Source organism: Atractosteus spatula, chromosome 28 (genome assembly GCF_055471065.1).
Source record: "Atractosteus spatula isolate fAtrSpa1 chromosome 28, fAtrSpa1.hap1, whole genome shotgun sequence".
Taxonomy (NCBI): Eukaryota; Metazoa; Chordata; class Actinopteri; order Semionotiformes; family Lepisosteidae; genus Atractosteus; species Atractosteus spatula.
Window position 1 is genome coordinate 2,842,674 of NC_142733.1, and position 11,792 is coordinate 2,854,465.

At 55.9% G+C, this 11,792-nt stretch overlaps 1 protein-coding gene across 1 annotated transcript; it reads left to right on the plus strand.

Moving 5' to 3' along the window:
* Positions 1–1,960: 1,960 nt before the first annotated feature.
* On the plus strand, positions 1,961–10,238 carry LOC148813732 (elongation factor 2b). Its single transcript, XM_088907906.1, has 13 exons — positions 1,961–2,062; positions 4,017–4,231; positions 4,510–4,691; positions 4,863–5,074; positions 5,294–5,472; positions 5,557–5,662; positions 6,087–6,339; positions 6,655–6,850; positions 6,964–7,330; positions 7,928–8,281; positions 8,888–9,070; positions 9,392–9,524; positions 9,843–10,238. Exons 1-13 carry the CDS (start codon positions 2,060–2,062, stop codon positions 10,034–10,036), a joined length of 2,577 nt encoding a protein of 858 aa, XP_088764032.1. The 5' UTR covers positions 1,961–2,059; the 3' UTR covers positions 10,037–10,238.
* Positions 10,239–11,792: the final 1,554 nt, after the last annotated feature.

Genomic DNA, 11,792 nt, shown 5'->3' on the forward strand with positions numbered 1-11,792 from the left:
GACCAGGCAGTGATGCAGCCAGTCGGGATGCTCTCAATAGTGCACCTGTAGAAGCTGGCCTGGATATGTTACGGCATGCTGAACTTCTTTAGCCTGAGGAGAAAGAACAGGCGCTGCTGTGCTGTTTTGACCACGGTGTTGGTGTGGTGGGTCCAGGTTAAGTCCTCTGAGATGTTAACTCCCAGGAACTTAAAGCTGCTGACCCTCTCCACTGCAGTCTCATTGATGTAGATAGGTGTGTGATCTCCTCCCTGGTGTTTTCTATAATCCACAATCATCTCCTTAGTCTTACTGATGTTCAGAGAGAGGCTGTTCTCCTGGCACCATGCTGCCAGGGTTTCAACCTCCTCCCTGTATGCAGACTCCTCACCATCTGTGATCAGGCCGATGACTGTTGTATCGTCCGCAAACTTAATGATGGAGTTTGAGTGATGCCTGGTGACACAGTCATGGGTAAATAAGGAGTAGAGGACAGGACTAAGCACGCAGCCTTGGGGGGCTCCAGTGTTTCGAGTCAGGGTAGAGGATATGCTGGTGCCCACCTTCACCACCTGCGGACGTTCCGTCAAGAAGTCCAGGATCCAATTACAGAGGGAGGTGTTCAGTCCCAGGTCCTGGAGCTTGATGACCAGCTTTGAGGGCACTATGGTACTGAATGCTGAGCTGTAATCAACAAACAGCATTCTCACACATGTTCCTTTCTGATCCAGGTGTGAGAGGGCAGCATGGAGGGCAGTGGCAATAGCATCTTCTGTTGACCTGTCCTGGCGATACGCAGACTGCAGTGGGTCTGGGGTGTCAGGCAGTGAGGAGGTGGTGGATGCTCTGACCAGCCGCGCGAAGCGCTTCATGATAACTGATGTGAGTGCAGTGGGGCGGCAGTCATTCAGGCAGCTGACTCTGGGTCTCTTGGGGACAGGGACAGGGACAGGGACAGTGGTGGGTGTCCTCACACTAGAAAGTAAAGAGAAATAAAAACGTTTTGCCAGAGCAACTTCCTAGCCTCAATAGCTGGAACATAATTGATCCCTAATTATTCAAACGGAGTCCTGCGGGGTTTTACAGCGGGTCTGTAGGCAACCGAGCTCGCCGGAGCCTCAGAGGCGCGGACTTCTTCCGAGTCGGCGCTGCAGGGAAACACGACCACACAGATGAAAACTACAGGGGGGGGCATTCGGAACAGGCCCCGAGGCCCTTCTTTACACAGAGGGCTGTGGGAGGGTGGAACAAGCGAAGCCGATACCCCGGCTTGCTGAAAGAAACAGCTGGGTGACATCCTGGATCAAAGAGGTGCTGGCAGAAGACCTGGATGAGTATAATATCCCTTCGATCTCAACTTTTCTATGTCTCCATATACACTTTTAAAGCATTTATAAAGATCTTCTTCCACCTCAGTTAAGTAATTGTAAGTGCCGTATTCTCTACCGCTAGGGGCAGTTTATACACAAAATAATATTCTGTTCAAGACTAATACTGATCTTCATTACGATTCAAGATCTGGACATATATAGCGATATACATTACAGTATATCACAGTCTTTAACCCCCCATCCTTGTCCGTATCGCACCCGAAGAAGGCTTCACAACCGAAATGTTGTGTGTCTTTTCTTCTCTTTTCAGCAGGAATAAACCTTTACTTCTTCCTTCGCGGCCTACGCCTGCTGACGCAGCTCCCTCCTTGAACTACTATAGTCTTTAGCCCTACGCTTTCTCTGAAAGCAGCTCCATCTGGCTGTGTTACATCTGTGTCTTTATCTCGCCTCCTCGCAATATTTTTCCGCGAAGGGTGTGACTGGTCTGCCACGAGTCACGATAATGTCCCTCGTGTCATTGCCCACAGGCAGGCAGCGTGAGTCACGCCCGCGCTACCCGAGGGGGGGGGGAGTTCCACGTTGCGCACGCTCGGGCACGCTGAGCACGCCGGTCACGTGGCGCCGGCAGTATAAAAGCGTGCTTGTTGACGTCAGCTCTCTCTTCCCTGCCTATCCGCGACCGTGGTGGGCAGCGTATCTCTCCCCGCATCTTTGTCCGTATCAAGAATCCGAGACCATCCGCCAACATGGTGAGTGACAGCGCGGTCTGGAGCTAGGGGCCGGGCGCCCTGCTGCCCGCCGCTCCTGCTGGGCCGGGTATGGGGGCCGGGCGCGGCTCGGGGTCCGTGGCCGCGGGGTGATGGACAGGGAGCGGAGTCGGCGGGTAGAGGCGGCAAGATGGCAGCTGCTGAGCCCCGGCTCGGCCGGGAAGAGTCCCCGCCACCCGCTGCCCGTGTCCGGGGCGAGAGGGAGCGGCGCCGAGACCCCGCTCTGTCAGGCGCTCCTGTCTGATTTCCTGGCAGTGAAAATGCGCTGAGCGCCGGACCCTGCGGGGGCGATTGTGCGTGTTTTTCTGTTTGTTGTTGCGCGGAGGGGAGTCCGGCCCCGGGAGCCCCGCTGGGAGGCGGGGAGACAGGGCGGCTCCTCGGTCTGTGCTGGGATTAACGGCCGCCGGCTTTGTCATGGGCAGCCGGCTGGGTCAGTCATCGTGTCTTCTCGGTGCCCAGCCTCTGCTTGAAGCCGGTGACGTCAATTCAAATAGTTCATTTTTTTACGTAAAATGTCTGTATTATGGAGCTCTCTCGTGTTTTAAATGGAGCGAAGCCGGTTCTATGGGGTGAGACCGGCCGCGCCTGTGCCCGGCTGCCCCCGGCTCGGGCCGTGTATCCACGTGGCCCGCTGGCGGAGCCTCGGCGCTCGAGTGCGGCGCTCAGCCGTTAGAGCGGAACCGGCGAGCGGGGAGGAGTTCAACTCGATGCCGGCTGCAGCAAGGGAGGGGAGGCCCGAGTCGGTACGCTTCAATGGGCGCGCGAGGGCGGCCCCAAAATAAGAGAGTGAAGTCGATTTAAATGCCCGTTAGCTACAGGCCCGTTTTTGGCTCTTGTCCTGATGATGCGCAATCATAACGTTTAGTTAGGCCGCACCGGGGCTGAGCCTGTACGCTTGCAGACGGGAAGGATAAGGGTTTTCCTCCGGTGTAGGGGCGGTGGGTGAGGTGACGGCCTCGATAATCACCTCCGCAGAGGTCGATGAGCTTGTACGCGGTCGTTCAGCCCGCAGACAGCGAGCCGCTATTACGTCAGGCTCAGACAAAGACTGAGCCCCTCCGCGGTGCTGCAGAACCCCCCCCCCCCCCCCCCCCTCCCCATTGCGGCGCTGAGCACCGGTTCCTGCAGCGTCAGGAGTCCGCTATTGTGCGCGGGGTGGCGCTGGGCCCCACCATTGTCAGGCGCCCACGGTTTCTGCCGCGTTAGGGGGGGTGTTAGTCCTTACAGGACCGTGTAACTGCGGCTCCGAGCCAGCGGAGCCGCCTGATCCCGCGGCGTGGCCCTCTTAACGCTCCTGTGAGGGCCGTGTTGGGGTCCAGTCGCCTCTCAGCAGGCCGGGGGTTTGGGGTCTCGTAGTGAGGGGGGTTTAAAACGGGAGCCGAAAGGTCACGTGGAAAGCCTGGTCCCTCGGGTCAGATGGACTTGGTCCGGATTGGCAGGGAAGGCCCACTCGAATTCCTCCAGTTGTGGCACTGGTGAGACTGACCAGGGTGTGGGCGTCAAGGGTGGGCCAGCTGTGGTTTCCATCGGCAACAGCATCCCCGCGGACCCTGATTAGCAGGAGTGAGCCTGTTAACTAGAACGAGTCCTCGGCCAAGGGTGTTCAGGGAGGTTAGGAATGATGGAGGAAAATCTGCTGAACTCGAGAGCAGCTCTCTTAATTGGGACAGTAATTATCGGTGAATGTGCTCCCTGCTGTCTCTCTGACTGGTAAAAACAGGCTGAGGTGTTAGTCACACAGGGGTGCGCAGTGCTTGCTTCCTAGCCTGCGGCTCACGCCTGTGCCTCATGCCCGTAGCCTGGTAAGGGATGTCCGTTAGACTGCGGCGCTGTAGCTCACCGAGGTCCTCCTGGCCTCGTCAAGCCCAGTTCTGCCCAAGGTGCAGGTCCGGTCTGTGCTGTTCTGCCTGACGGTCCTGTCCGCCCCCCCCCCCAGGTGAACTTCACCGTAGACCAGATCCGCGCCATCATGGACAAGAAGTCCAACATCCGGAACATGTCTGTGATCGCCCACGTCGACCACGGCAAGTCCACCCTGACCGACTCGCTGGTGTCCAAGGCGGGGATCATCGCCTCGGCCCGCGCCGGCGAGACGCGCTTCACCGACACCCGCAAGGACGAGCAGGAGCGCTGCATCACCATCAAGTCCACGTGAGTGTCGCCGTGGCGACGGGGGTCTGGCCTTGTTACTGCTGTGGTCACCTTGATAATTTAACGTCCCGGGGGCGATGCGGTTCAGTCCCCGGTGCGGCTGGAAAGAGGGTGTTTGACGGCCACAGTCGCACTCGACTGCTGTACACATCGCTGTCTGTTCAGCAGAGACGCCTGGCTAGTGCACAACAGGAGCTGGGAGCGCCTCGTCGAGCTTTTTCAGAAGCGTTACAGCACTGCTGTTTGACTGATGGGCTGCTCTCTCCCTCCCTGCGCAGTGCCATCTCCATGTACTACGAGCTGAGCGACAACGACTTGGCCTTCATCAAGCAGTGCAAGGACGGCTCCGGCTTCCTCATCAACCTGATCGACTCCCCCGGGCACGTGGACTTCTCCTCGGAGGTCACCGCCGCCCTGCGCGTCACTGACGGTGCCCTGGTGGTCGTGGACTGCGTCTCCGGTACGAGAGGAGCCACCGGCGGGCGCTGATCAGTTTGATGCACTGTTATGCTCGATGCCTAGTGGGTGATTTCGTACACTGGGTGGCTGTGTAGTGAGTTTGGTGTAGTTCTGAGGGTTTTGTAGCTTGGCCTTGCAGGATGCTGAGCCGTTGCACTCCCTCCCTGGCCAGGTGTGTGCGTGCAGACCGAGACGGTGCTGAGGCAGGCCATCGCCGAGCGGATCAAGCCGGTTCTGATGATGAACAAGATGGACCGGGCCCTGCTGGAGCTGCAGCTGGAGCCGGAGGAGCTGTACCAGACCTTCCAGCGCATTGTGGAGAACGTCAACGTCATCATCTCCACCTACGGGGAGGACGAGACCGGGCCCATGGGCAACATCATGGTGAGGTGCTGGGAATGTAGACTGCCCGGGGGGCGTTGTGAGGGCGTTCTATAGTCTCCGCCCCCAGGGGCTGTAGAGGTTTGGCTTGCTGGTAGAGCACAACACTGAGCCTTTGGCTTGCAGTTGGAGGCAGGTTTGGATCAAGCTGGTGCAAGATGGGATACTGGGAGGTTTGTATTTTGAAAACTCATGCTTCTCTCTTCCTCCTCCACCACTCAGATTGACCCAGTGATCGGTACCGTGGGGTTCGGCTCTGGTCTGCACGGCTGGGCCTTCACCCTGAAGCAGTTTGCAGAGATGTATGTGGCTAAGTTCGCTGCCAAGGGTGATGCCCAGCTGGCGCCGGCCGAGAGGGCCAAGAAGGTGGAGGACATGATGAAGAAACTGTGGGGAGACAGGTGTGTGTTATCGAGGTTCCCGAGTTCTGGATAAACACCAAGCCTCCGCTTCAGGGCTCTGAGTAACTGTTCCCCTGTCTGTAGGTATTTTGACCCAGCTACCGGGAAATTCAGCAAGACCGCCAACTCCCCAGACGGCAAGAAGCTGCCCCGCACCTTTGCACAGCTCATCCTGGACCCCATCTTCAAGGTGAGCAGCCTGTGGGGGGCTCTGTGAGGCCGGGGATGCCCCAGCTCCTGTATTCTAGTGGGGAGCTCTTCCAGACTTGTAGCCCTGGCAGAAGAGGGAGATCCTGTCAGCTGAACGCTCTTGCCTGCAAGTGATGACCTGAAACATTCTTCACTTTGACCTGACTGGCTGGTGATGAGAGACTTTAGTCTGACTGCATGGCAGCGCAGGGCCCCACAATCGCAGCAGCACACAGCTGTGTGCTCTGCGGTCTAGAAGGAGCGAAGCTACTCAGTTTTCACAGCTTTGATTCCCGTTAGGTGTAGTTGAGGGATTTTGTATAGCAGCTTGGCGATTGTAGTTCCTAGGTCTTGCAGCGACACAATCTGGTGTTGGCCAGTTGTTTTGGGGTTTGCATGGTAACGCCTGCCTCGTGCTCCTCCAGGTGTTCGACGCCATCATGAACTTCAAGAAGGAGGAGACGGCGAAGCTGATCGAGAAGCTGGACATCAAGCTGGACAACGAGGACAAGGACAAGGAGGGCAAGCAGCTGCTGAAGGCCGTGATGCGCCGCTGGCTGCCGGCGGGAGAAGCGCTGCTGCAGATGATCACCATCCACCTGCCCTCGCCCGTCACCGCCCAGAAGTACCGCTGCGAGCTGCTGTACGAGGGGCCTGGCGACGACGAGGCCGCCATGGGTAGGGATCGTGAGCACTGGGGGGGGGTATTGCTGCTGTTGCTGCTGCTGTTGGGACGTATTGGTGCCTCGGTTGCTCAATGCGATATGATCGTTTATTGCCCTGCGGTGCTGTGTGGATGTTTTCCTGACTTCAGGGGATAGCTTACCTTGAAGTGATGAGCTTTTGTTGTTCCTATGAAGTCCCACTAGATCCTTTTAGCTGCTTTTTTTGCTGGATGAGCCCTGCTTATTTCTAAGAGCATGTCCAGGCTGTGGAGATACTGTGCTCTAACCCCCAGTACTTTCCAGTCAGTAACGGTCTTTCCTCTCTCAGGCATTAAGAACTGCGACCCCAAGGCCCCTCTCATGATGTACATCTCCAAGATGGTGCCGACTTCTGACAAGGGACGATTCTACGCCTTCGGCAGAGTGTTCTCTGGCTGCGTCTCCACCGGCCTCAAGGTCCGGATCATGGGACCAAACTACACCCCAGGAAAGAAGGAGGACCTCTACCTCAAACCCATTCAGAGGTCAGTACCGGTTGGGGGTGGCCGGGCCTGGTGGGCTCAGGAGACTGCCCCTGAGGCTCCTGGTTCTGGGCTGGCGCGTCGGGTCTGACCGGCCTCTCCTGTGCTCCTCTCAGGACCATCCTGATGATGGGCCGGTACGTGGAGCCCATCGAGGACGTACCCTGCGGCAACATCGTGGGGCTGGTCGGCGTAGACCAGTTCCTGGTGAAGACGGGGACCATCACCACCTTCGAGCAGGCGCACAACATGCGCGTGATGAAGTTCAGCGTGAGCCCCGTGGTGCGCGTCGCCGTGGAGGCCAAGAACCCCGCTGACCTGCCCAAGCTGGTGGAGGGGCTGAAGCGCCTGGCCAAGTCCGACCCCATGGTGCAGTGCATCATCGAGGAGTCTGGCGAGCACATCATCGCCGGCGCTGGAGAGCTGCACCTGGAGATCTGCCTCAAGGACCTGGAGGAGGACCACGCCTGCATTCCACTGAAGGTACGGCTGGGGCGTGGCGGGTTTTACTGCTGACCGTGGTCTAGCACTCGGCTGCTGTTCTGCCCGAGTTTGTATCGTCACTTTAAACACAGCTGCAGGCCTGTACAGAATTGAGCTGCTGCTTGCAACGGAGAGCTACGCAGTAAGGCCTGGGTGCTGGATTCTGCAGAGACTGCATTCTTCTGGTGGTATAGAGCAGGAGGCACTATCTGCTCCAGGCCTCTGCCTTGTGCTGAGCTAACCTGCTAGCCTGCAGAACCCTTTGCGTGCTACAATCCCCAGCAGGCTCTGGGAGAGATGGTGACGGTGCGGTGGTCGGTATCATGGGCCTGCAGATACAGGGAGAGCGACCCCTGCTGGTCGCTGTGGTGCGATGAACTGTCCTGTCCGGTCCGCAGTACCATCGCTGCCGAAGACGGGCCTTATCGGCCAACACTCTTGCGCGGAGGCCCAGCTTGTACTGCAGCCTGCCGGGTCACTGGGGGGGGGCGAGGTCCCTGCAGGCCTGTTCCGAAGCGCACAGCCGTGTGCCCGAGCTCTGCCGGCGGTGGTGTGCATCAGTCCTGACTCATCCTCTCCCTCTCTCTCCCCCTGCAGAAATCGGACCCCGTGGTGTCTTACAGAGAGACGGTGAGCGAGGAGTCCAACCAGATGTGCCTGTCCAAGTCCCCCAACAAGCACAACCGCCTGTACATGCGCGCCCGCCCCTTCCCCGAGGGGCTGGCCGAGGACATCGAGAAGGGCGACGTTACCGCGCGCCAGGAGCTGAAGGCGCGGGCCCGCTACCTGGCCGACAAGTACGAGTGGGATGTGGGCGAGGCCCGTAAGATCTGGTGCTTCGGGCCCGATGGCACCGGGCCCAACGTGCTGGTGGACGTGACCAAGGGAGTGCAGTACCTGAATGAGATCAAGGACAGTGTGGTGGCTGGGTTCCAGTGGGCTACCAAGGAGGTAAGAGGGATTGGGGAGGTGGGCTAATGGCTCCGGTCCCAGGGGGAACCTGTAGGTCACTCTAATTTAGCTTTAGAAGACCTGGAATGATTTTTGTCACTTGAGCAGCTAATCCAGGGATTTAAGAATAAGAAACCTGGCCGTCCAGCTTTTAGACGCTCTGTCCAAGCCACTGTAAGGTTCTGCGAGGAGCTTGGGACCTGGTAGTAGGGGGTTCACAGATGCTGCCAGTTTGTAGTTTTTCCTGTTGCTGGTCAGTGCTGTGGCGATGTTCGTGAGAGTGATCCGATCTGGTCCCATCTAGTTTTATACGTGACAAATCGTACAGCTTCTAACGACGCGGCACTGTCGAGTTGTGGTCGGTTGATGGTAATTGGAGCTTTGGGAGTAAAACCCGAGTGTCCTTCAGTCAAGGACTCGGGTTCCCGAGGGCTGAACAGTCTACCTGATGCACCAGCGTTAGGAGTTGACATTCAGGAGGCTTGTTCCGAGAGTGCTGACCTACTGGGTTAGGTTCTCCAGAACCGAGACCAGAGACCTCGTCTGTGAATGAGGCTGGTGGGGCTCTTGGCCATGTGACTAAGCCCCTCCTCCCCCCCGCGGCAGGGCGCCCTGTGCGAGGAGAACATGCGCGCTGTGCGCTTCGACATCCACGACGTGACCCTCCACACGGACGCCATCCACCGCGGCGGCGGCCAAATCATCCCCACAGCCCGCCGCGTGCTGTACGCCTGCCAGCTGACCGCCCAGCCCCGCCTCATGGAGCCCATCTACCTGGTGGAGATCCAGGTGAGTCTGATCGCATTCTTACCCGTCTAGTTTTTAGTCACTTTGCCTGTGAAATCCTGTTGGGCCAATCAACCTCCTTGTTAGTCACTTCTGCTTTAAAAGGCAGAAGTGTTAGAAAATATTCAACACTGCTTTCCTGTCTGCAGCCAGGCTGCTTTGTGTTTTGTTGACGTTCTCGGATACTGGTCTGAAGTCGTTTTGACTTGAGTAGCCCTGCTGTAAATCTGCTCTGCTGCCCCCCAGTCCGACAGGTCCTGTATGGGCGGGGCTCTCTGCCTGCCGAGAGCGTTGGGATTGAATTTCTGTTCTGTCCAATCGCAGTGCCCTGAGCAGGTTGTGGGCGGAATCTATGGTGTGCTGAACAGGAAGAGAGGCCACGTGTTTGAGGAGTCGCAGGTGGCAGGGACGCCCATGTTCATCGTCAAGGCCTACCTGCCCGTCAACGAGTCCTTCGGTGAGTGTTGATGCTGATCTTTGGATGCACTTTGAGACGGTTAGCCATTGCCCCAGGTAGTGATGCTCTGACTGCAAGGCCAGCTAGAGATCTCTCTGCAGCATCGTCCCAGAATACCTAACTAGTGTCCATATCTCAGCTATGGAGCCCTTACAATCTTTATTTGTTCCAATGTCTTTGTCCGTTTGCACTAGATAGGTGTAGTAACTGCAAATGTAGGGCTGGTACCCTGGGAGCAGGTTCAGATTTATTCCAGTGTCCTCGGCTCAGCCCGTGACAGACAAGCCCGACACTCCTGACACCGTGTGTTTTTCCCAGGCTTCACCGCCGACCTGCGCTCCAACACCGGAGGCCAGGCCTTCCCGCAGTGCGTGTTCGACCACTGGCAGGTGCTGCCCGGGGACCCCTACGAGGCCACCAGCAAGCCCGCCCAGGTCGTGGCCGAGACACGCAAGCGCAAGGGGCTGAAGGAGGGCATCCCAGCTCTGGACAACTTCCTGGACAAACTGTAATGACCCCCCCCCGGCACCCCCCACCCCACCTCCCCTGCCCCCTTCATCTTCCTCCACTGCGCCTGGGTGAGGGCCAGGACTGTACAGACCACCGCGAGCATCACAGACACTTGACTTGCCAAAATGGAGAAATCCAGACGAACTCAACGGCTACATAAAACAAATTATGGAGAAAAAAATAAACAATAAATGAACATAAAAACTGGAGATGTTCTCTGGTCTTTTTCTTAAGATCTTACCCAGAGCTTTTGAGGGTGTCAGGTTGTGAGCAGAGGTCTGGGTTTCCATCCTGGTGTGGGGAAATACACCCCTCGATTTACAAACAACTGGCTCCTTGTGTGTGTAGAAGTTTTGAATTGTGCCACATCTAGGAAACAGACATGACTGCCCCTACCAGAGCACCGAATCCATCAGTGCAGGAGTTTAAAACTACTGATGCGAGGAGGCTGTTGAGAGATCTTGTGATGTTGGTGGTGGCTTCAGGGGTGAAGAAACTGGGTGTTTGTGAATTGAGGGATGGGTTAATCGAAACAGCCGTAAAAACAGGTTTGATGATGTGTGTGGAGAGGGTGGATATGGGGCTATGGTTTCTTAAGTGTGCAAGGGACAACAAGTGCCAGAAGCCTTAACTTATGTTATAATTTATGCTCTACCATCTCTCCACAATGGGTTGCTGGATGCTAGGCTGTCTATAAGCGCTGGGCTAAAGGCCCATTGCTCGCTTACACTGTAGTTGGATATTTGATCCACATGCTTGAAGAGCACCATCTGGTAGATGTGTGAAAAAACACTCCCTACTAGTCCAATATAATTACAGCAGGAGTCAACTTAAAACATCCTGTTTTAATGTTCTATAGGACTTTATTTTTGTAACTTCTGGGTGTGATCGTTCCTGTGGCCTAGTCCAGCTGATCCCTTGGTTACACAATCAAACCTCTTTCATTGACTTAATGGGGAACTGCAACTCTATCTCAGGATTAGAATCCGCATTGACGAGTGCATTTCAAACCACAATAAAAGGAAAATGTACACACTATTTACAGCACTAAATAGACAGTTTGCAGGTATGCCCAGCACCATATTGATTCAGAACAAGGCAACAATGCTGGTGAGGTTCTCGAGACCAGGGCTTTGCAACGACACGGCAGCTCACGCTACTTTCACAAAGGTTATGATTCTGTGCTTAATGCAAAGTTTTTAAAATTTTCTATAGCGTCAATTAATTTTTGCTTCCAGGATTTAGTGACTGATCTGTGAAATTGGGACTGCTGTTGACCTTTAATAAGAGGAAGATGAGTCTGAACAGTTCCCAGCTAAGAAACGTTGGAGCTTTAACTGTTGTATTTTGTAAAAGAAATAAAATCCCAGAAAACAAAGAGCAAGTATTCAATTCGAAGAAACTTTTGATTAATTAGGTCTTCAATAATTGTTTACTTACATAGTGCTTTTTCTAGACACTCCACTCAGAGCTCTTCAGAGGTAATGGGGATCCCCTCCACACTCACCTGGATGATGCACCAGTCTGCTCCCCACACACCAGCTCTCAGTGAGGAGGAGAGCAGAGTGAGGGAGCCAGTTCAGAGATGGGGATTATTAGGAGGCCATGATGGGTAAAGGCCAGGGGGAAATTTGGCCAGGACACTGGGGTAACACTCCTCTTTTTGAGAGACACCCCAGGATTTTTAATGACCACAGAGAGTCAGGACTTCGGTTTTACATCTTGGCTGAAGGACGGCGCCTTTTTACAGTACAGTGT